Below are 23,957 nucleotides of genomic sequence, written 5' to 3' on the forward strand. Positions count from 1 at the left end.
TTCACTGTTCTCTCACAGACCGGAACGTGCGGGTCCAGAAGGTCTTCAATGGCTACCTGAGGATCACGAACGAGAACTTTCTGGATGCCTACGAGAACTCCAGCTCCACTGAGTTTGTAAACCTGGCCAAGAAGGTGAAGGAAGCGGTGAGTCCCATCCCTGGGCAGAGCCCAGGCCCTGCTGTCGGCTCTGGCACGCGCACCCTCGCCCAGCAGAAAGGAGGCTCCTCTCTGCTCCCAGATGCCTGGGCTGGTGTGTGAGGTGGGCTCCCGGGCACCTGGGAAGGGGCCCCGGGTCCCAGGAGGGAGGGAGTGGCCTGGGTGCGGGGCCGGGGTCATGGGCGCTCTCTGGACCCCCATCAGCCTCCTCTCCTTCCCTCAGCTGAAGCTCTTATACAGCGGGATCCCTGTCCTGGGCCCCTACTACAGGAAGTCAGCTGTGACCGCCTTCAGGTGGGTGCCGGAAGGCCGGCGGAAAGGCGCTGCTGTGGTGCAGCGTCTGGGCCCTGCGGAGTGATGAGGCCGCGAGGCCCTGCCTAGAGAGCCAAGGCCCCAGTCCTTGTCCTGACTTTATCTCCAAAGTACTTTTGCTTTTGCTAGTCTGATTGAATCCTTATGGATGCTGTGTGGCAGGTGGCATTGTCAGCCCCTTTCAAGTTCAGGAAACAGGCTCAAGAAGCTGTGACTCAATGTGCCCAGGCTAGAGGTAGAACCCAGACTCCATTCCAGGTTTTTTCCCGCTCCTGAGCCTGAGCTGCTCTGCCCCCCGCAACACAGCACATCTGGTTGGGCGTGAGGCTGTGAGAGGAAAAGGCCCAGGCCTCTGGCTCGAGGGGTCAGCAGGTGGGTGGGCGTACAAGAGCCTGGGGGCCGGCCCGGCCTGGAAAAGGTCTCTTGGTGAGGCCCCTCGGGAGGCTCTTAATCCTGCCCCGTCTTCAGCGGGCACCTGGGAGGGCGTGGGCCCGGCACCTCAGGCTCGCCCCTCTCTCCCCAGCGAGGGCAGCATCATCGCCTACTACTGGTCGGAGTTCAGCATCCCCCAGCACCTGGTGCAGGAGGCCGATCAGGCCATGGCGCAGGAGCACGTGGTCACGCTGCCGCCCCGAGCCCGCTCCGTGAGCTCCTTCGTGCTGACCTCAGTGGTGGCCTTCCGTGAGTGCAGGGGCGCCGGGGCGGGCATCTGTCTGGTCTGGGACATCCCAGGGCCCGTGCCCAGGACAGGAGACTGCCAGCTGGCTGGCACCTCCCTTCAGGGCAGTAAGGAAGCAGGAATAAGGAAATAGACACACCAGTAAATGCTTTATTCTCCCTCTTGCTCTTCAGCCACTGACCCCAGAACAGTACAGAACACCCAGGACAGTAAGTATCCGCCCTCCTCCCAGAGGAGGAGCGGGGGGATGTGGCCGGATGCCCCTTCAGTCGAGGGGTCCCCCAGAGTCACACGGTGGTGGTGGCCAGCACATGCCTCTGCCTCTCCCGGGCCATGAGAAGCCCCCTTCCCAATCTCTCCCGGGTCCAGAGCAGCCTGGGACACCTCAGAGGGGCCAGGCCTGGCTGCCTGTCCACCTCAGGCGGGGGTCCTGGTTGCTCGCCTCGTGGCCCTGCCCAGCTCTGCCCCATATCCTCTTGCCCCACACAGACAGCTGCAGCTTTGCCCTGCACGCCCGTGGCAGCGAGCCGACCCGCTTCACCACGCCCGGCTTCCCCGACAGCCCTTACCCGTCTCATGCCCGCTGCCAGTGGACCCTGCGGGGGGACGCTGACTCCACACTGAGCCTCACCTTCCGCAGCTTCGACGTCGCGACCTGTGACGAACGTGGCAGTGACCTGGTCACTGTGTATGACACCCTGAGCCCCGTGGAACCCCGGGCCCTGGTGCAGTGAGTGTCCTGGGCGAGTGGAGGTGGGCAGCGGGAGCCTGGCGGCTGCCCGTGGCAAGCTGGGCCTCCGGAATGACTGCAGTGGAGGCTGGAGGTTCAGGCCGCTGCCGACTTGCAGGCAGCAGAGCGCAGGCGTGGCGTGGTCCCTGCAGGGGGGCATCTCAGAGGTGACTGTCAGCCTTGGCAGGGATGCCGGAGGCCCACGGGTCCCTAGATCCTGGGTACTCCTTCACCTGTCTTTTACCTGCCGGAGTGGAGGTGCCACCTGCTGTTGTATCTCTCTTTCCTTCCTTCCTTCCTTCCTTTCTTTTTTTCTCTCTTTCTCTCTTTCTTTCCACGAGACTTGTGGGATCTTAGTTCCCCGAGCAGGGATTGAACCCAGGCCATGGCAGTGGATGTGCCGAGTCCTAACCCCTGGACCGCCAGGGAATTCCTCCACCTGCTGTTGTAAATGAAGGTCTCGTTGTTACTCAGCGATAGTGAGGTCAACAGTTGTAAAGATAGTTTGTTACAGTTCCCGAGAGGAGGGGCCACCCAGGGCCATATGGGGAAGCACCAGGGTCATCAGGAGGCAGAGGGGGCTGGAGGAAAACGTGGGCCAGAGCCTTTGCTGTAGATTCTCCAGGAAAGGCAAGGCAAGGCAGCGCAGGGTAGCACCTTCGGACTGGCTGGTTTGAATAACTCCAGCGGGCTCTGGGCCCTAGGGCTGTCTCCAGTCCTCTGGTACCTGGGTGATCAGGGCAGGTGGAGAGTGGCCTGGAGCAGGGGACCTCCACAGAGAAGGTGTTGGGGTGTGGGCTCTGGATTAGTTAGTCTGCATGTGAAAGTCTCACCCTAGTCTTTACTGTCTCCAGGGATTGGCTAGCCCTGGGGGGTGGGGCTGCCTTTCCAGGTCAGCAAGCCCCAGGTATCAAAGCATCGGGGTTATAGTAAATAAAAAGGCATAGATAGCAGGTACACACTACTATATATAAAATAGATAAACAAGGAGCTCCTGTAGAGCACAGAGAACTATATTCAATATCTTGTAATAACCTACAGTGGAAAAAATCTGAAAGAGAATATATCTACATATAACTGAATCACTTTGCTGTACACCTGAAACATTGTAAATCAACTGTACTTCAATTAAGAAAAGGCATACTGCACCTGCTGAGGGTGCCGAGGTGAATCGGAGGCTGCCGGTGGGGGTGGCCTGCCTTCACTCGGCTTCCCCTGCCGCTCCCGACTCAGTGGACCAGAGCCTCTCACTGCTGCCTGTGGAAATGAGCCGGGCAGACGTTTCACAACTAATAAGGGGCTAAACTTCAGGCCCAAACCAGGAGGGAGCCATCTGCTGCCACAGCTTGACAGCCAGGACTTCGGTCTAAACACCCTTTTCATGCAGGCCTTCTTTCTCTTTCTGTAACTGATTGTACAACAAATGAATACCTGGTCCTGGGCGGCAGAGTGGAGAGCAGACAAGCACGAAGAGGACAGACGCCACTCATAGTCTTACTATCTGGAAATAATCACTGTTAAATGTGTGTTGCACATTCTTATAGAATTTTTTGCTATGTGTAGGTTTGCGTATTTATTTAAAAAAAGGATTATATGGTACACTTGGTTTTGTTATGTGCTTTGTAAAGATGACATATGTTATGATGATCTTCCCAGGTGAGTAGTGTGTCTCTGTCACCGGTAATGGCTGCAGGCTGTGGCGTTGGTTAGCGCACATGACATGCTCTTTGGCCCTGAGGCCTCTGGCGCCTGAGTGCTGAGTCTGAATTTCAGGCCTGCCACATTTTTTTCTTTTTTCTTTTTTCTTTTTCTTTTTTTTTTTTTTTTTTTTGGCTACACCACACAGCATGTGGGATCTTAGTTCCCCAACCAGGGATTGAACCCATGCCCCCTGCATTGGAAGCACAGAGTCTTAACCCCTGGACCACCAGGGAAGTCCCCTGACACTTCCCTGGTGGTCCAGTGAAGTGGACCACCATTTTTTTTTGAGGGGGGGAGATTTCTTTTCTCCATTTCTTTCTTTATTGACTCATTTAGATTAAAAAAATTTTCAACTTTATTTTAATTTTATTTTTAAATTTTATATTGAAGTATAGTTGATTTACAATGTTGTGTTAGTTTCAGGTGTACAGCAAAGTGATTCAGTCATACATATACTTATATCTATTCTTTTTCAGATTGTTCTCCCATATAGGTTATTTCAGAGTATTGAGTAGAGTTCTCTGTGCTATACAGTAGGTCCTTGTTGATCATCTATTTCATACAGAGTAGTGTGTATATGTCAATCCCAACCTCTTAATATATCCCTCCCCCCACTTCCCCCTTTGGTAGCCATAAGTTTGTTTTCTGTGTATGTGAGTCTGTTTCTGTTTTGTAAATAAGTTCATTTGTATCATTTTTTTTTAGATTCCACATATAGGTGATATCGTATGATATTTGTCTTTCTCTGTCTTTCTTCACTTAGTATGATAATCTCTAGGTCGATCCATGTTGCTGCAAATGGCATTATTTCATTCCTTTTTATGGCTGAGTAATATCCCATTGTTTATATGTACCACATCTTCTTTATCCATTTATCTGTTGATGGACATTTAGGTTGCTTCCATGTCCTGGCTATTGTAATAGTGCTACTATGAACACTGGGGTGCATATATCTTTTTGAATTATGGTGTTCTCCGGATATATGCCCAGGAGTGGGATTGCTGGATCATATGGCAGCTCTATTTTTAGTTTTTTGAGGAACCTCAGTACTGTTCTCCATAGTGGCTGTATCAATTTACATTCCCACCAACAGTGCAAGAGGGTTCCCTTTTCTCCACACCCTCTCCAGCATTTCTTATTTGTAGACTTTTTGATGATGGCCATTCTGACTGGTGTGAGATGATACCTCATTGTAGTTTTGATTTGCATTTCTCTAATGATTATCGATGTTGAGCATCCTTTCATATGCTTTTTGGCCATCTGTGTCTTCTTTGGAGAAATGTCTATTTAGATCTTCTGCCCATTTTTTGATTGGGTTGTTTGGTTTTTATGATATTGAGCTGCATGAGCTATTTGTATTTATATATTTTGGAGATTAATCCCTTGTTGGCCGCTTCGTTGGCAAATATTTTCTCCCATTCTATGGGTTGTCTTTTCATCTAGTCCGGCCACTTATTAACTGTGCAATCTTGGGTAAGTTACTTCACCTGTTTTGCCTCTGTTTCCTTATCTGTAAAATGGGGATAATAGTATTTAATGGTTGTTGTGACGAATACCTGAGTCAATGGATGCAGAAGCACTAAGGACAGTGCCTGGCGTGTTCCTAGTAAGTGCTGGTAGTTGATGCAGTTACTACTGCTGTCGTTGCTATTATTTGGTCCATAGTGTGTTTAACGAGTCCTCTATTGTTAGGCACTCAGTGTTCCTGAGTTCTTGCTGTTATAAACATGGACGGTCTTTTGAGGAGGTCCTTACTCGGGCGGCTGGTTGCCCGTGTGGGGAGGGCATTGGGACCCCACCCTCGGCCCCTCTGCTGGGCTCTGTGCTCTCGTAACGCCCCCCCTTCTGCCCCGCAGGCTGTGTGGCACATACCCTCCCTCCTACAACCTGACCTTCCTCTCCTCCCAGAACGTCCTGCTCGTCACGCTGGTGACCAGCACCGAGCGCCGACACCCCGGCTTCGAGGCCACGGTCTTCCAGCTGCCTCGGATGAGCAGTAAGGGGCAGCCCAGGAGGGGACAAGGCTCAGGACCACATTTGACGCTCAGGCTCTCCTGGTCGTGGAGTGTCCGGTGCCCAGGCAGGAGCTTGAGGGAGGCCAGCCAGCTCCTCAGGGCTCCCGGCCCGCCTGGGTCCTTGGTCCTCACGCCCGCCCCCCTCCCCTTCCTTTCAGGCTGTGGAGGCTACTTGCATGCAGCCCAGGGCACATTTAGCAGCCCCTACTATCCAGGCCACTACCCGCCCAACATCAACTGCACCTGGATCATCGAGGTAGGCGCTGTGATGGGGGGCGCGGAGGCGGCTAGAGCAGGGGGGGGGACAAGGGACAGGGAGGGGGAGGGAGGGGGAGGAATGCTCCAGGGCGGCAGGAGAGAGCACGGTGAGTGCCTCCGGCCTCCCCTGAGGTGCAGGTATGGAGGCCGCGGGCGGGGCAGGTTGGGGCAGCATCCAGCAGACCCGGGCTCACACCTGCCTCCTGGCCGGCGCCTGACATGACGGAGGGACCTGGGCCCGGGACTTCCCTCTCGGGACGTGGCTCGCTCTGGGCAACGTGAGAGCAGGGGCGCCGGCCTCTTAGAGGAGCTGTTGGGACGAGGCCGAAGGCTGAGTGACACTCAGAGGACGCGCTTGCTGGACGGCAGGAGACAGGCATCTTGCCGACGGGGCCCCTCACGCCGTCCCGTCGGTGATGGGGGAGGACTTTCCAGCCTTCTTTAGTTACGTCATAGTGTGTCTCGCTGTTTGCAAGTCTGGAAGGTCTTCCCAGCATGGAGCCCGGGTCCTTACTGCCCCCGTGGGCCGGAGGGAAGAGCCCGGCAGCCGTGCTCCCGCCGTGGTCCTGGCCCCGTGGCCGCCACGGGCCACCCTGGACTTGGGAAGGAGCGAAGCCGCACAGAGGGTCAGCAGCGTCTCTCTCCCCAGGTGCCCGACAACCAAAACGTGAAGGTGCACTTCAAAGCCTTCTTCTTGCTGGAGCCCAACGTCCCCCTGGGTTCCTGCTCCAAGGACTACGTGGAGATCAACGGGGAGAGGTGGGTGTTGGGGGAGGGGGAGGAGGAGGGGGGCCGCCCCAGCCCCGGGGCGGGTCCTCTTCCTCCCGCTGAGCCCCCTGCCGCCCCCAGGTACTGTGGAGAGAGGCCCCAGTTTGTTGTGAGCAGCGGCAGCAGCAAGATCACCGTCCACTTCCACTCGGACCAGTCCTACACGGACACCGGGTTCCTGGCCGAGTACCTGTCCTACGACGCCAGTGACCGTGAGTGACACGCTCGGGAGGCGGGGCCTGGCTGGAGGGCGGGCCCGCAACGGGCTCTGTTCTGTGTCTTACTAGCACTGTGCTCTCCTGACTCCAGGCCACCGGAGCCGGTAGGATTGCATTATCAGTTGCTCTAGTAGCTTTCTGCAGAAAAAAAAAAGGCTACCTTAGATGCACTTGTGAAAAAAGGCCGACAGTGAACGCCGGCACACACCATGTCCTTTGGTCCCTGGGTGCAGCATCTCAGGCCAAGGACCCCCGGGTTCCTTTGGTCTATTGTCCCTTTGGTTCTGCATCACTTTGAGAATCTGTGCTTGTCTCTGTGTGTCTTTGAGCACCTGTAGGATTAACAGCATGCTTTTGAGACACGTTAGAACATACTGGGGCATGAATCATCACACTAACTACTCCTAGCTTTGAAAATTCTGTGATCTCTAAGGAAGAGGTCTGGCAGTTTCCGTGACCTTTAATTTCACTGTCTGCTGTGAATACCAGTTCTTCCATGTCCATGGTGATTTTTTTTGTTTCAACCCTGCATCATAGAATAACCTTTTGGAAGTCACTTTTACTGCACACAAACTTCCAAATTTAAGTTCAAATTCAACTACACGACTCACCGCCAGGATGTAATTAGATGAACAAACCGCTTTGACAAGTGACTAAGCTACCTGGGCAGAGAAAGTGACAACGGCCTCCTCTCCATTTTGTCATCTGCCTGATGACATCAGTTGTCAGACACATTCCAATTTCAGAAACATCGGAATGTGGAAAATATCTTAGAATTAAGGAAAGCTGGTGATGCCGTGTGACACTAGGGTGGGACACGCACATCAGCCGTCTGCAGAGCCGCTGCCGCTCCGACTTGCCGACGGGGAGCCTGGCGCTCGGGGACGTGGCTGACCAAGGACACGGGGCAGTAGAACTGCATGCGCACCCGCCAGCCTCTCTCCACTCTGCCCGGGGCTTCCCGGGGTTCGGTCATGGGGGGCGGGAGGGACCTCGACTGGCCCTCCCCCGCTAGCTGTAGGAAGCCCCTTGTCACAGCTCAGCGGGCCTGGAGACCCCCAGCTGCAGCCTCGCTCCTCTGTGCTGGAGGCGGGGCTGGGGGTCATGGACTTGAGGCCTGCCCTGTCTCCCCGCAGCGTGCCCGGGCAGGTTCATGTGTAACACAGGGCGGTGTATCCAGGAGGAGCTGCGCTGTGACGGCTGGGCTGACTGCACCGACCACAGCGACGAGCTCCACTGCCGTGAGTCGGGGCTGCCAGACCCGGGCATCCTCTGCCCCTGCTGTGCCCGGCTTCTGCCACCGACCCTGTGGCGGGACAGCCCGAGGTGGCGGGGGAGGTTGTTCCTGGCCCGGGGCGGACGACAGGCCGCCTTTCCTCGGGCTCCTGGGGGCCCCCTTTGGAGCAGGCGGTGCTGCGTCAGCGTCCACAGCCAGGCGGGACGTGGTCCCCAGGAGCGCGGTGCCCCAGCTCCCGGGAAGAGCGGGTGCTGAGTGAGCCTCGCCCCTCCAGAATGCAACGCCACCTACCAGTTCACGTGCACGGACAAGCTCTGCAAGCCCCTCTTCTGGGTCTGTGACTCCGTGAAGGACTGCGAGGACGGCAGTGACGAGCAGGGCTGCAGTGAGTGGGGTGGGGGTGGCGGCTGGGCTCCCCGCGGCCTCTGCTGACCCGCCAGCCCCTGCTGAGCCCTCGCGCTTCCCCAGGCTGCCCGCCCGAGACCTTCAGGTGTAACAACGGGAAGTGCCTCCCGCAGAGCCAGCGGTGTGACCGGAAGGACAACTGTGGGGACGGGTCCGATGAGGCCACGTGCGACCAGGGTGAGGCCAGGCCCCGCCCCCTTCCCTTGGGCACTTGCCTGCCACACTCACGTGCAGCGGGTCCAGAGTTCAACACACACAGACCGCCCTGCACACTGAGTGTGAGAGAAAGGGTGTCAGCTGGGCACGGGTGTGGACGAGGGGGCAGGCCCGAGGGGGGCGGGAGGGGGATGGGCCATCAGCCTGGGCGCGGGAGGGAGATTGATCCCCCCCCCGCCCCGCGTCCGCCTCCGTGAGCAGTGAGCACCGTCACCTGCACCAAACACACCTACCGCTGCCTCGACGGGCTCTGCGTGAGCAAGGGCAACCCCGAGTGTGACGGGAAGCAGGACTGTGTCGATGGCTCGGATGAGAAGGACTGTGGTGAGCAGGGCTGCCCCATACAGTTGTGCAGGTTGTTCACTGTGCAAGGCGCGTACGGAGGTGGGCATTATGTCAGCGCTTCACTCACCCAGCTCTGCCCTGGTGAGAGGGTGTGTCTGCCTGGAGGAGAGGATAACTTTGCTGATTGGCACCCAGGCACTGCCTCACAGGCGGTTCTGGTCCTGGAGGCACGGCCCAGGGCAGCTAGTACGTCAGGGCCTCTGTGGCCCGGCTGGTGTCCTGGCCGCGGTGCTGGGCTGACCCCTGCTCTGTAGACCTGGCCACAGGGGCAAGGCCTGGCTTGCCTGTGCTGCCTGGAGGGGAGAGAGCACAGCTCCTGGAGCCCTCGGCAGGGATTTGTCCCCACCCCACCCATACTTCAATTTGCAGCCTCTTGTGTATTTCAGAAGCGCTGGCCATAGGTTACATGTGAGCAGAGCTGCAGCTGTTCTGTGACTTCACGTCACCCATTGCTCTTCCCTCTGAGAGCTGTGTCCTTCAGCATGCAACAAGAAAATCTGGGCAAAGGACACCCAAATTAAATCTAAGCAAACCAGCAGATGTCTGAAGGCCCCTGTGCAGGAGCGGGGAGGTGGGGAGTGAGGGTTTTGAATTTGGGGGCAGGGAGAGGGGCCAGGTGGCTGCCCCGGCTGCTGCTGTGGTGGCGGGGCTAGTGCCCCGCTGTGACTCCCGTCTCTGCCCCTCCCAGACTGTGGGCTGAGGTCGTTCACCAGGCAGTCTCGGGTTGTCGGGGGTGAGAACGCGGACGAAGGGGAATGGCCCTGGCAGGTGAGCCTCCACGCCCTGGGCCAGGGCCACGTGTGTGGTGCTTCCCTCATCTCCCCCAGCTGGATGGTGTCCGCCGCCCACTGCTTCGTCGACCAAAGAGGATTCAGGTGCGTCACGGGCCGGAGCAGGGAGGCCTCGCGCCGGCCCTAAGTGGGGCGCCCCTCCATGTTCCCTGGGGTGGAAAGGCCCTGTGTCTGTGAGTCGTGCCCAGGTGAGGCAGGGCCGGGGCCGGAGGGGTGGCAGACCCCCCGGATGGGGCTTAATAACAAGGAATAAAAATGAGTGTTCATGGGGAGCCCCTCTTGTCCAGCGGGATCTCAGTGCCTCTCCTAACAGCCCAGGCAGACGGGTCTGAACACGTCCCCGTGTTACAGAAACGGAGGATCAGAGAGGTAAGGACATTTGCCTGAGGTGGTACAGCTTTGAAGAGCCGGTGCGGTCAGCCTCTGCACGCTGGAGACCCCTTGGGACCCTCTCGTTCACCGCCCGGCCCTGGCTTGCCAGGCCACCGTGGGCGAGTTACTTACCTTCCTAGGCCTCAGGCTCCTGGGTGCCGATGGTGACGCTGTGATGTTTACGCTGAGAGGTGTGAGAAGGGAGCGCGGGGACGCACCTGAAGCGCTGAGCCCGTGCCTGGCGCACAGTAGGTGCTCAGCCCGTCGTAGCCTCAGGTCCACGGCAGACCCGAGCCCGGTGCAGGGAGGGGCACCAAGCATACCACTGGGCCACACCGGCCTCTCAGGGCGGGTGGACAGGGCCAGGCTTAGCAGGAGCATGTGGCCCAGCACCAGGGCTCTTTGTGACTTAGGTCCAGCCCGCCCAGGCTCTCTGGCCATTGGCTGTGGGAGGGGGACTGGGGGGACAGCTTGCTCCTGGAGACGCAGGCACAGGGGTCCCCCTCACCCAGGGCCTTCCTGCCGGGCGCCTGCCCTCCTGCCGCGGGCAGCTGCGTGGGAAGGGGACCCAGGGTGCCACGGTCGCCCCTTGGCCAAGAGAGAGCGGGACCACCGTGGACTTCCGGGACAGACAGGACCCATAGCGTGCCGTAGGCCTAAGGCCAGACACTGGGGCCGGTCAGACAGGTGCACGTGCTGGGGGTGATGTAACAGCAGAGGCCTGGGGGGAGTGGGGACAGTGGTGGACCCCGGGCGCTGCTGGGCTGGTGAAGTGCAGCCTGGTCCAGCCTGCCCCTCTCTTCTCACTCTCACACTCCACTCCACTCTGGGCAGAAGCAATCTGCTTTCTTCTTGGGGTGATGGGAGCTTACTTCAGAATTTTTAGAATCAACTTATCATTTTGGAATGTGGACAAGTTGCAAAGATAGGACGCAATTTCCCCGTACCCTCGCCCAATTTCCCTTGATGTTATCATGCTGCTTTTGTCAGCATGGAGAAACTCACGGTCCCTTACTAGGAACTTGCCTCCGGGCTGCCTCGAGGCTCCCCTTGGGCTCCCTGCCGGGCTCCCCCCCAGGCTCCCTGGCACCAGTTTCACACCAGCATCCTTTCTGCTGCAGGAGTTCGTCCAGGTGCCCCCTTTGTGTCTGTTGTCCTGTCTCCCCAGTCTCCTCTGGTCCGGGACGATTTCTCAGTCTTTGTGTGTTTTTCGTGACCTGGACAGTCTGGAGGCCAGGGGCCCTGTAGAGTGCCCCCATCTGGATGCATCTGAGGTTGTTCTCGTGATTAGACTGGGGTCATGAGTGTTTGGAAGAAAGTCACGTTGTATCAGCAGGTAAATGATGTCAACGTGGCTTATCTCTGGTGATGCTCATCTCGGTCATCTGGTTAAGACGGTGATACCAGCTCTCTCCACTCGGAAGTGTTTCCGCCTTCTGTAATCCCTTCTTTGAAAATGAGTCAGTGTGGAATTGCTTTGTAAGGAAGCTTTGTCCCTTCTCTCCCATGTATTTATTTAATCATCTATTTACGTTTGTAGGGACTCGTGCATATATTTATATTTCGGGTTGTAATCCAATACCGTGTTGTTTACTGTCTCTAGATTGTTCCAGAGCCGACCACTGACAGCTCTCCAGGCTGGTGCCCGGCTCCCTAGGACATGCCCCCATTCTTTTGTTTTTCTGAGCCACCTCCTTGCTTTTGGACACCACCTGGTGCTCTAGGCTTATCCTGTATTTTCCTGGTCCAGCCCCAGAACTCGGCATTCCCTGAGAAGAAACCAAGATGTGGGTGCTTTGCACCCACACCGCCGCCACCGTCCCCGTTCCTAGCCCGTCTCCAGGCTGAGCTGGGATGTGCGTGGGCTCTTCCTGAAGCACCTGCCCCTGGGCGCTGCCCTGCGTCTTCCTCTTGCCCTTGCTTCACGTTGTCATTTCTCATTTCCTTCTCCTTCATCTGCTCCTGCTCAGCAGTCTTACTTCTGCCCATTAATGTCCTCAACAGCCACTGCTACCATTGGCACCGGGAGAGAAAGCTGAATTAGACTTGGTCCCTGCACTTCCAGACGTCCCAGGGTAGGGGGACAAGTTGCGATACACACGTGCACGTAGTAAGGGCTGTGCCAGAGCTGGGGGGAGGCTGCCGAGGGTCCAGCGTGTGGGTTAGAGCTCCCCTGAGTGCTGGGGAGGGTGGCTGCTAGGAGTGCCTTTATGGGCAGGGTGTCTGGTCTGCTCTTGAAACGGGAGGGTGTTTGTCACTGGACCAGGTGACTCAGACCTTCCAGACAAAGGGAGGGTTGTGAGCAGGGACAGGCAGGGATGAAGTGTGCCAGGACCTGGAGTGCAGGTACTTTGGACACATTTCTGAGTCAGCAAGCGATCCCAGGGTGTTACCGAGAGGTGGCATCTCGTGGTCAAGAGCATGGGCTGCTGGGTTCAGATGGTGGCCCAAGGCCACCTTGACTGGCTGTCTGGGGGATCAGATGACGTAACACGTCGGCCCCAGAAGAGTGCTTGGCGTGGTCGGCTGTGTCGACCTCTGCCTTTTGCCTTAGGTCTTGACGGAATGGCCGGGGTTTATCTGCAGGTGTTTCTTGCCGCCATCTAACCCATCGCTGCTGAGTTGCCTCTTAACGCTTGAGCCTTCACCATTCTTTCTGTGTTTGCTGTCCAGCTGATGTGCTGTGACGATGCAGCACAGGGATGTCACCAGTCGGCTCGACACGACCAGCTTTGGGGCTTTTTTTCTCCAAGAGGTCCTTCATGACCTTGTGGAGTTTTCACACTGTGTCTTTTCTTTTCCTGCTTCTTTTTCTCTTCTTTGTCGTCTGGGAGTTCCAGGCCCTCTCTGGTGACTGACGCTGGGGTCTTCTCCTCAGATTCCTTCTGCTTTCGGACACAGTACCCATCGGCGGGCTCGAGCACACAGATCACTCCTAGGCTGTGCTTCCCTAGACGTTCACGTACCCCTTCTGAGCCATTTCCGAGTTAGGCGCAGCCATCGTGGCACATCTTCTCCAAGGACGGCAGGCGGCGTCTCCCAAGAACAGGGAAACCCTCCCATGTAACCACCATACGATTATCGCATCCGGAAACGATCGCACTGACGTATTAGCTGGCATAGGGTCTGCATTTCAGATTCCTCCAGTTCTCCCAGTATTTATAGGATTTTTAAAAATGTAGGGTCCAGTCAAGGGATATGCTTTGTTTTAGTCATTAGTTTTGACTTGTCTCTTTAAAATGTAGAACAGTCTCTCCCAGCCTTTTAATTATTGTTCTTTAATGGCAGTACGTTTTTGAAAAGTCCAGGATGTTATTTTGCAGAATGTCTCTCGATCTGGATGTTCTTGGTTGTTGTTTCATGATTAGAGTTAGGTTAAAATTTTTTTTTCTGGTCAGGAAACACTGCATAGGTGATGTGTCCTCAGGAAGTACATAATACCCCATCAGTGGGGATGATTTGGAGACAAGTCTAATTACTTGGTTAGGGTGGTGTCTACCAGTACTTATCAAGGTACTTCCCCGTTGGTTATGAATCTTGGGTGATGCTTTGAATCAGTGTGTAAATCTTTTTTTAAAAAATATTTATTTATGTATTTATTTGGCTGCACCAGGTCTTAGTTGCGGCGTGCGGGATCTTCCTTGCCGCGTGCAGGATCTTCAGTAGTGGCATGTGGGATCTCTTCTTTTAGTTGCCGCATACGGGATCTAGTTCCCTGACCAGGGATCGAACCCGGGCCCCCTGCATTGGGAGCGCAGAGTCTTAACCACTGGACCAGGAGGGAAGTCCCAGTGTGGATATCTTGTTACCCAGTGGTTTTTAGCATCTGTTGATAATTCTTGTGTGTATCGGTTATTGCTGTGGTAGGTGTGCAATATGACTTATTGTGTCATTTCTTCTGTATTTATTAGCTGGTGTTTTTCTGGAAAGCATAGCTTTCCTTCTCTTCTTATAAATTATTTTGAGATTATTTTTTAGCTTCAGGATAGATTCTCCTCCGCTCCTTATATTGTTTATCATGTATAGCGATCTAACCCCATAGTTTACTTTGGCGTCCAGATGATCCAGATCTTGACTCGTGAAAGCCTTGTCCTACTGGCACCGTCCTTGTGCAAGCTCTCACTCACTCCTGGTAAAACAAAATATTCCTGGTTCACTCTATGTGCTACTTGCTCCAGACCTGAAATCAACCATTTCTCCAAGGAGCCTCGGTTCCTTTCCGTGGGGAAGGATAGTTAGAAGCCAAGTGCTGGCTGCTGTTGGGGACGCCATTGCTCTGAGGCCATCTTTCTGAACAGCCGTGAGCTTTTCCTGCTCTGAGAGCACATCAGCGGCGTGGGGTGTCTCCCTTTTCCCACGTGGGAAACTGGGTCCCAGCAACACCAGGGTCTTGTCTTTTTACTGGTTCAGTCGTCCAATACAAAATAGTCAGAATTGCTGCACCATCCCGCTACCGACGACAAACCTGGTGAAGTTCCATCTACTTTTTAGCTCCTCTGGTACTTAAAGTATGTACCGCTGTGTCAGAGAAGTATTTGGATGGATGTGTTCCTTCCATGGAAGGGTAGATGAATGAGAAGGGAGATCTTTTTGGTAATGAGATAAGCGAGGGCAGCTGAGCATCGTCCTGGGGTGGGCGCGGGCTCGGGTCGAGGGGCACAGGGCACCAGGCCGAGGGCGCCGGCTCAGGCCTCCCTCTCCGCCCGTCCTCCGGCCCCCGGCAGGTACTCTGACCACAGCATGTGGACCGCCTTCCTGGGCCTGCACGACCAGAGCAAGCGCAGCGCCCCCGGGGTGCAGGAGCGCCGGCTGCAGCGCGTCATCTCCCACCCCTTCTTCAACGACTTCACCTTTGACTACGACATTGCGCTGCTGCAGCTGCAGCAGCCAGCCGAGTACAGCGCCACCGTGCGGCCCATCTGCCTGCCGGATGCCGCGCACGCCTTCCCCACCGGCAAGGCCATGTGGGTCACCGGCTGGGGCCACACGCAGGAGGGAGGTGAGCGGGGGTCGGGGTGAAGCCGGGGGTGAGGGGCTGACAGCTCTGCCCGCAGCCCAACCGCTGTGGGATGGGGGGCCTCGTGGCCGTCCTTCTGTCCCTCCCTTTCTCACACGCCTTCCCAGGGTGGGTATCGGATTCCTCCCCCGACAGATGGTCAGCGCGGCCTGATCGCACTGCCCCGCTGCACAGCATCCCATCCTGGAGACGTGCCCTCAGGTTTTAGCCACGTGTGGGCCGCGGGCATCCGCGCTATTTCGGGGGCTCCGCTGGTCGCGCCTCCCCACTGACCGCCGGCCGCCCCTCCCGCCCTGTCCCCCCCTTCCGCTGCCTCTCAGGCACGGGGGCGCTGGTCCTGCAGAAGGGCGAGATCCGCGTCATCAACCAGACCACGTGCGAGCGCCTGCTGCCGCAGCAGATCACCGCGCGCATGCTGTGCGTGGGCTACCTCAGCGGCGGCGTGGACGCCTGCCAGGTGGGCCGGCGGGGCGGCCGGCGGGGCTGGGGGCGCGGCGGCGGGGCTCGGTGCCAAGGCCTGGTCTCCCCGCAGGGCGATTCCGGGGGCCCGCTGTCCAGCCCGGAGGCCGATGGGCGGATGTTCCAGGCCGGCGTGGTGAGCTGGGGCGACGGCTGTGCGCAGAGGGACAAGCCAGGCGTGTACACGAGGCTCTCCGTGTTTCGGGACTGGATTAAACAGCAGACAGGGGTGTAGAGGCGAGGTGCCACCCCAGGTGCGCACGTGCGGGCTGAGGACGGGACTGCTGCCTGGACCCCCGGCTCGGCCCCCGGAACCCAGACTGGGACCTGATCCCCGAGCCTCTGGAGATGGCGACTCGCCCGCAGGCCTCTCAGCCACCCCACACCCCCAGCTTCCCAAGCGCGGTCGGGGAGGGGAGGAGAGGACGCCTGGCAGTGCCGGGCCGGAGGTTTGAAGACACATCCTCTCGGCCCTGGCGCCACGCTGGGCCGGAGGCTCTTTTCCTTGGATACAGGGAAGGCCGGCTTCGTCTGCCTCGGATACAGGACCAGCCCTCGTTTGGACTTTGGGGCCCCTTGGGCGGGGCTGGTGGGGCACCACGGGCTCCCAGGGTCGCCCGCTTCAGGAAATCCAGGCCTGAGGGACCTGGAAGTCAGCCGGGTCCAAGGTTCGAATGTTTTGCCAGCTCCCAGGGTGGGGTTCAGTGTGTATATTTGTGTGTATGAGTAAAACACTTTATTTCTTTTTAGGTAATTTTTCTTTCTTACTGGAGTTGATGGGCTCCCCTAGCCGCAGCAGCAAGGAACTGGGTTTAAATTCCCCTCAGCACAGAGCCTGGAGTCAGGCTGAGAGTGGGGACCACCGTCACCACCCTGTGACGGTCCCCAGGCCAGCACGGGGCTGTGTTTCCTCCCTTACCTGAAGCCCCCCAGACAGGGCCTGGTGCCGGGACAGGAGGGGTGGGACGGGGTGCTGCTCCCAAGGATGGGGGAGGAGCTTTGTCCTGGCGGTTTCTGTCAGGTGGGGAGATGGTCACACGAATGGTGTGTGTGTGTGCACCTGTGCGCCTGCGCTTGCACACTCGGACGCGAGAGTGTGCGTGAACTCACGGCTGTCTAGCGTGCGCTGAGTGGGTGGGTCCTGATGATGCCTCGCTTGAGGCTTCTCCCATGTCCACTGCTGTCCTTCCTCCTTTGAGGTTTACTTAGTAAATTACAATATGCTCTCTCTTCTTGCTTGGGATGACTCGGACAGAGACGAGGATCTGGGGAGGGCTTAGGGAGTTCTTGAGAAGATGTTTGAGGGCCTTCCATATGCCAAGGCTCTGTACGAGCTGGGGCTGGGGGATAGCAGCAGACCCAGGAAGAGAAATCAGATGGCCGTGTGAGGGAGGGTGGGTGGTCTTCGCTCATTGCTGTATCGCCAGCTCAGGCCTGGCTCCTAGAAGATGCTAACACATATTTGTTGACTGAATGGTCTTCGCTCTCTATGTGTTTTAGAAACCAAAGGGAACAATCTGGGCAGACTTCCTGGAGTAGGTGAGCTGCCTCTTTCATTTTAGCCTGAGTGCCTTACCCTCTGGAAGGAGGGAGAAGTTTTGTCTTGACAGCTGTGCAAACATCCACATTGGGTTTTCCTTCCAGGGAAGGGAAAGGGTATCGTTTTTGCCGAGGTGTGGGGAGTAGGAGAATGAAGGTGCTGTCAGAAGACCCTATGCAGATGGCACCGAGTGTAAATAGCTGGTGTGTAGGGAGAGGCTTCACTTGTGGTCTGGTTCCCAAGGGGGAGAGCCCCTCAGGCAGCCAGGCCTGGCCTGTGCCTACCCACAGCACCTCTCTCCTATCAGCACCTGACATGGTCCAGAAGACCCCCTCCCCAGGTCAGAAACGCAGGCGGGGTCATGAGACGACTTCACTGTCCCCTAAAGACACAGGGGCTCCCTCTCCACAGCCCTCTGTCCCAGTTTATGGTGGTTTCTCACTCACTGTTATCCTCCTGGGGCCCTTTGGGGTCACCCCGCTGTCTCAGGGGTCTCGCTGGCGTGTCCAGGGTGGGACTGGGCAGGTCATCCAGGATAGCGTTCCCACAGCATGGCCCTGGGGCCAGGAGCATCCGCACCACCTGGGGCGTCGCAGAGACTCAATTGTCACGCTTCACCCAGACCTCCCGCATCAGGGACTCTGGGAGGTGGGGCGCAGCCATCTGCTTTAACAAGCCGTCCGGGCTAAGAGCATCAGCATCACCGAGTGCCCACCAGGTGCCCAGCACTGCGCTTTGCAAGCGTGTCCTGCGGCCCTGGCAGGGTCCTGGAAGCCACAAACATTTGACGCCTGGAAACCAAACAAATCATCAGTGCCTTTCAAAAGACTGTGGAGCCAAATCCAGCGTTACTTCTGACCACAGATAAGAATTGGCTAAGACTCCTTAGCTAGTGGGAAGTCAGTCTCGTCTTCGAGCTGTAATGACGACCGAGGCCCCAGCACAGTCAGGGCTGATGATGGGAGTGACAGCCGGCCCGGGTCCGCTCCTCTCTGCCGAGGGCAGCGGCGCCAGCACCAGCCCTGAGCCACCGCCTCAGCCTTCCCGCACCCGGGTGAAGGCCCGGGGAGAGACTAGTGACCAAAACTGTTTTGCACACATTTGCATGTCCAGTTCAAGAACTCCAGCTCCAAGTGTGTGAGCAAGTTCAGTTCCGCCCATGCAGCCTGCTGTGGCCGCAGCCAGGCCCACGACGGTGCAGTGCCGTTCGTGTGACCGCACCCAGGCAACCAGGCAGCGCTGCCCCAGGCAGGCGCATGGGCCTGCGCACAAGGCGCTGCCTCAGCTTCATGCTCTCTCTGTTGCCTTCGGTTGAGTGCCCACAAAAGCGCAACAAACCACTGTGAGGCCTTTTCCTGACTGACTAGCCTGTTTTAGTTGCTAGGATCTTGAAACGCGCCATCTCTCTGGTCCCCCAAACTACCTTGCGTCTCACTTGTTTTAGCCACCAATCACAAGCATTAAAATAGAAGTTCAGTCAATGTTTCGTCCTATTTCGTGGACAGGAATCTGATCGAGACCTGGATCCTGCAGGAGGAACAGTCTGCAGGGACCCAGGGCCGGGGGGAACCAGAAGGGCGTAGGGAAGCTGTTCAGCCACCAGGGGGCACTGCAGGGCTTCCCAGGCCGCCAGCCTCCCGATGGCCAAGGTGGCGTCACGGGAGAGGGGCCCTCGCTGCGTAGGGTGGGGAGGTGGGTTGGGACGGACCCCAGGCCCAGCCGTTCTTGGAAGGCTGTCTCCTGCAGCTTCCAGTCCCTTCGTGCCCCGTCTCAGGTGGGCAGCAGGAGGCCCCGCACCCACCCGTCCCTGTGGCCGGGACCTGCTGGCCCTCAGGCTCTGAGACCCGGAGGATGAACATGTCCAGGACGGAGTCAAAAGAGCTTTAGGGTTTGGGGACAGAGGTGACATGTGGTAGGAGGTGGGTGTTATCTCCCGGAGGAGCAAGCGTGGAATGGCACCCGTTATCACAGCTGGCAGATGCTGCAGCCCGTGGGCAGGTACGTTCTTACACACACACACACACACACAGGTGTTCTTGGGGGAGGGACAGGGCTGTGTTTTAGGGCCTGAGCTCCCGGTCCTGGAAACATGGCCTGGCTGTTACCACAGGACACCCTCCCTCTCTGGGGCACCTGGGGTGCCCACAGATTCAATTCAGGGGGCCTCCCTCAGCTCTCTGTGATGGAATGAGGCCTCCCACTTTCCCAGGCTTGGAATCGCGAGGGGGTGTGTGTTTTGCACACCTGCAGCCACACGTAAGGGAGATTGGACCTTAAAGCCGGTGTTTCTCAGACTTGAGTTTCTTGGCACGCCGAAGCTCCGACATATCTACCATCTAACGAAAGAGCCTCCTGAGTGTTCTAAGTGCTCTCCTTGTCTGATGTAAACCGCACAACAGCCCTATGGTCGTTCCCACCTTACAACAGAAAACCACGGCGCCGAGAGTGTAAGTAACCGCCCAAGGTCCCACGTCTAGTCTCCTAGGACCCGGGCACCTAGGCTCTGTCCCCCATAGACTCTGTTACTCACACACCATCATTTCACGAGGGAAGGAACTTCTCACGGGTAGAATGAAGGGGCCACGCTCTCAGACACCCTGTGGGCCATCCCCTAGGCTCGAGTCCCCCTTGCTTTGGGGAACTCCAACAGACCTGGTCACGAGGCCTCCCTGCCGTGAGAGCTCTTTCCAGGTGAGGGGTTTGCTCCAGGTGGGCAGTGCACTCGTTCTCCGTCTGCTTTGCCAGCCCAGGTGGGACGCCGCTGCTTACTGGGTCCCTGGGGTCCACCTGGCCCAAAGGAGGCGGCTTTGCATCAGCCCTCGTGCCATTTCAACTCGTCCTGTAAGGGTGATGGGCCGAGGGAGGGAAGGGGGAAGTGTCCGTTGGAAGGGGGTCCGGACAACTGCTTTCAGGTCACCAGGCTGGGGTTCCTCAGGGTGGCAATCAGGAACAGAGCCTGGAAAGACACCAAATACCACTCAGATGATGAGAGCAGGCCCCCAAGCAGGAATATGAATGTTTATCACCTGCTTTTACGACTTGGGTTGACCTAGAAGATCGTTCCAACTGTTCTTCCACAAGATGACGAACGCGGCATCGACAACGGGGAGTGAAGATGTCAGAGGGGCTTTGGGTAAGTGGTGCCTCCTCTGGGCCTGGGCGTGGACAGGCTCCTCCCTGAGGAGAGGGAGCCGCCTCTGGCACATCAGGAAAAGGGGGAGCGAGGGGGACCTGGGTGCCGGCCGAGCGTCAGGGGGGCCTGGGTCCAGATTCCCTTTATGTTCTGGCTGTCCTCGCCCCCACCCCGCTGCTCCCCGCAAGAGAGATGCTGAGGAAAGAGCAGCCCTGGACTCTCAGATCAGCACTTGCACGACGCGCTAATTGCTTCTGGTCTGATACGCCTACAGTGATGACCGTATTTTGGTGAAGAAACCCCAGCTCTTCGGATTTCAGTTCATTTCATTATCTGTTTCCCCCTTTCCTTCTCCAGAGGGCTGCGTGCTCCCATGCCATCGCCCTGCACCTGCAGCTCCGAGGCTGTTTTTCTGCCTTTTCCCCTCATCTCCAGCTGTTCCCTAAAAGTCAGGGTCCAGAGCTGTTTCCAGGCGAGGTGGAATCAGCTCCATTGTCTGGTTGTTCCACTACCTCAGAATCTTCCAGCGGGAGGGCTGTGTATTTTCCTGGGTGCAAACCTAGCTTGCCCTTCCCCTTGGCTCTGTGCTCTCCACCACATGCTCCCTTCACCCTGAGGTTATCACGATTTTCCCTGCCCACGCCCCTGTGGTCAGGAATAACTCAGTCTCCCTGCCAGACCTCTCTTCTGGAACTTCGTACGGACTTGTTTACCTCAAAAAGAAAACTCTTCCTTCCACCCTTAGCCTGTGTTCTTTTTCCAAAGAGCTGCAAGTACACGGTGTGTGTGTGGGAGGGCTCGGGGACAGGAGAAGGACCTGGTCCGGAGAGAAGGGTAGGGGAGCTCTCTCTCCCTCTCTCCCTCTCCCCCTCCCTCTCCCTCTCCCTCTCCCTCTCCCTCTCCCTCTCTCCCTCCCTCCCTCCCTCCCTCCCTCTCTCTCTCTCTCTCTCTCTCTCTCTCTCTCTCTCTCTCTCTCTCTCTCTCTCTCTCGCAACCCGCAACCCGAAGGAAACAGGGCATCAGATACCTCTTTGAATTTCATAACCTAGGTACTGTCCAAGAGGACAATAAAAATGTGTAGAAACAGACTAGAAAAAATTGAAACCTATGTTTGGAACACGTGACCCTTGCAAAAAATGGTTAAAAAATGGCTTATTTATACCAGCCAGAGGAAAGGATGAGGAAAGAAGTCATGGATTCGACAGGCTTTTGTCAAGGTTCGCCCTGCGCCCTTTGTGACTGGGGAACAGGGCCGTTGCAGGACGAGGGCTGCTTCAGGCTCGTCGGGCCTGGGAAGCAGGTCCTGGAGCCCTTCCGGGGCCCTTGGTGGGTGGGAGGGAGTTCACACTCCCAGGAGGTGTGAGGCTACAGGGCCTGGCCACTTGCCTCCCCGGGCCTCTGTGACCCTCCAGTTGCTCAGTGGGATAACAGCTGCCTGAGGGCTGCCCTTTTAGAACCGGAAGGACACCTCCATTCAACCTCACAGCTGGAAAGAAGCTTTGGAGGTCAGGTAGGCAGGAACCTGCTCTGCACACCTACCCTGCCGACGTGTCTGTCCCGCCGCCGTCCTCGCTGGGGAGGGTCCGGCAGCTCAGCTGCTCCGGTGACATCTACGAAGTGTCAGTAACGGGGCCGAGTGCCTCGTGTGCATCACATCACTGCATCCTCCCCACGGCATCTCGCTCAAGGTTCCTTAGAAAGAGAAGAGGAAGGATGCAAACCCAGCCGCTGGACTCCAAAGCCCCTGGACTGCCTTCCAGAGGCAGGGCACCCCCAACCTGAAGCCTGGAGGATCCAGGGCCTCTTGCCAGGCGATCAGCTCCGTGGCTTAGGCGCACGTGGAAAAGGCCAAAATGAACTAGCTGGGCTCTTCAAGGGCTCCTTCAGCATCTCAAAATCTTTCCCATTCCTATTTCCTTGGCTACTACCCCCGGCAGCCCCTGGGCATTTGCCTTTCTCAGGGGCCAAACCATCCGCTTTCTCTTAGTCCTCCGCCCAGGGCCAGTGGGGACTGGAGGGACAGAACTTTTCCTTGAGGTCTTGGCCGTGGGCAGCTGGACAACGCACTCTGACCTGTGGTTCAGAAGGGTCACTTCTGCCCTCCTCTTCCTCCCTTGAGCCAGTCATGTCTGCTGAATGCTGGCTGGCCTTGGGGGAAGCTGAAGCAAAAGGAACAAAGGCCAAAAGTGATGGGGGCACCTGGGCTTGGAGAAGTGACTGGAAAAGGAGGACTGACAGAAGGCCTGCAGGGTCCTGCTGCGTCCAGGGAAATCCCCTTTCTCAGATTTTTTCCAGTCCCAAAGAAAGAGCCACAGAATGAGCCTGGGTGGGGTGACAGAAATGTTTCTGGGGCACCAATGGACTGGTACCTGGGGGAACGTCACAACCAGAGCTGAAAGGACAATCCATTTTGTTCTAGTTCAAAGGCTTTTGAAAAATAAACGAGTGGTTAACAGTTTGAACTGTTTCGCTGGGTATTTATTTTAAACAAAAGCCTTTTAATTAGGTTTAATAAATATTTTGTAAGTTTGGCTTAAAGGCAAAGATTCTTTCGAGTCCCTGCCCTGGGGATCATTCTAGGAGAGAGCAGTAGGGGGCGCTCACGCCCTGCACGCCATAGGCACAGTCGCTGAAGCAGCCGGCCCGGAAGGAAGGTGTGGGTGGCCCGCCTGTCTCCACGACCTCCTCCCACCCAGTTCATGGTGAGTCTTGGCAAAGCCCAGATGTGGAACCCTGTGTTCCCAAGTGTGGAAACACCACGTCTGGGCCCACTGTGAAGGCGGCTCTCCAGCGGCTGTGCTGCCTTTCCTCTTCCCGACCCCTCACCCCAGAGTGCGAACTTCACGGGCAGTGGCCGCCATGGGAAACTCACCGTCCTGGAGAGGCTGGCAGGCGCTGGACGGCCAGCTCCGAGAGTGCAGCAGAGCTCGCTTACGTGACGCTGGAGCGCGTTCAGGGCTGGCATCACGCGGGAGTCCTTGGCAGACTCCTAGGCTGGAGCAGGTTTATGGGAGGCCCAGGGACTCGGGCGTCATGGGCACTGCCAGGGGGACTGAGCGTCCTCTTTCCTCTCTTCTTGGGGTGGGGGGGAGGGATAGAGGGCCCCCAGAAGCTCCTCGGGTCGCCTTTTCCAGAGTGTGGATTTCCTCCCACTTAACGTATCTGGAAACGTTCCACGTCTCCAAGGACAACACTGATCCCCGTCCGGCTTTCCTCACTGATGCCATTTTCTAGCCTCTCAGTCGTGCTCACATCAAGGACTAGGGAAGCTAATGAAGAGCTTCACTCCGCCCACGAGCAGCTCATAATCAGGTGTTTCTCCATCACCCCTCACAAGCAGCTCATAATCAGGTGTTCCTCCATCACTGAGAGTTAAAGTGAGAGGTAGGAGGTGTGTTGAGGTTCGTGTTACACCTGTTTTTCATCTGTGGCAGGCCAGACTGCCATTATTATGGACCCATTTCCAGGATGTGTATTCGTCCCTCCTCACTGACTGACCTCTCACCGTGTGCCAGGCCCATGCCAGGCTCGGGCATGGGGGTGGGCAGGAGGAAAGCGAGGCCGGGAAGGTAAGCGGCTCACGAGCCCACACACGCTCCTGTC

General features: G+C 57.2%; 1 protein-coding gene and 1 long non-coding RNA gene across 2 annotated transcripts in view; one reads left to right on the plus strand and one right to left on the minus strand.

Moving 5' to 3' along the window:
* Nucleotides 1-15,916, plus strand: part of ST14 (ST14 transmembrane serine protease matriptase) — a 31,205-nt gene extending 15,289 nt beyond the window's left edge. The window contains exons 3-19 of the mRNA XM_060104479.1: nt 19-146; nt 382-452; nt 994-1,151; nt 1,323-1,358; nt 1,639-1,879; nt 5,437-5,576; nt 5,754-5,851; nt 6,503-6,612; nt 6,703-6,833; nt 7,976-8,080; nt 8,351-8,461; nt 8,545-8,658; nt 8,899-9,021; nt 9,731-9,917; nt 14,930-15,204; nt 15,543-15,679; nt 15,755-15,916. Coding sequence (XP_059960462.1) covers nt 19-146; nt 382-452; nt 994-1,151; nt 1,323-1,358; nt 1,639-1,879; nt 5,437-5,576; nt 5,754-5,851; nt 6,503-6,612; nt 6,703-6,833; nt 7,976-8,080; nt 8,351-8,461; nt 8,545-8,658; nt 8,899-9,021; nt 9,731-9,917; nt 14,930-15,204; nt 15,543-15,679; nt 15,755-15,916 — 2,327 coding nt within the window. The remainder of the gene's footprint in view (nt 1-18; nt 147-381; nt 453-993; nt 1,152-1,322; nt 1,359-1,638; nt 1,880-5,436; nt 5,577-5,753; nt 5,852-6,502; nt 6,613-6,702; nt 6,834-7,975; nt 8,081-8,350; nt 8,462-8,544; nt 8,659-8,898; nt 9,022-9,730; nt 9,918-14,929; nt 15,205-15,542; nt 15,680-15,754) is intronic.
* Nucleotides 15,917-16,445: 529 nt separating this feature from the next.
* LOC132493693 (uncharacterized) lies at nt 16,446-23,263 on the minus strand. Its single transcript, XR_009533012.1, has 4 exons — nt 23,227-23,263; nt 21,894-22,046; nt 19,874-20,177; nt 16,446-18,012 (listed from the first exon to the last, which is right to left on the minus strand). It is a non-coding gene; the product is annotated as an uncharacterized LOC132493693 (long non-coding RNA).
* Nucleotides 23,264-23,957: the final 694 nt, after the last annotated feature.

This window comes from Mesoplodon densirostris, chromosome 7, assembly GCF_025265405.1.
Source record: "Mesoplodon densirostris isolate mMesDen1 chromosome 7, mMesDen1 primary haplotype, whole genome shotgun sequence".
NCBI lineage: Eukaryota > Metazoa > Chordata > Mammalia > Artiodactyla > Ziphiidae > Mesoplodon > Mesoplodon densirostris.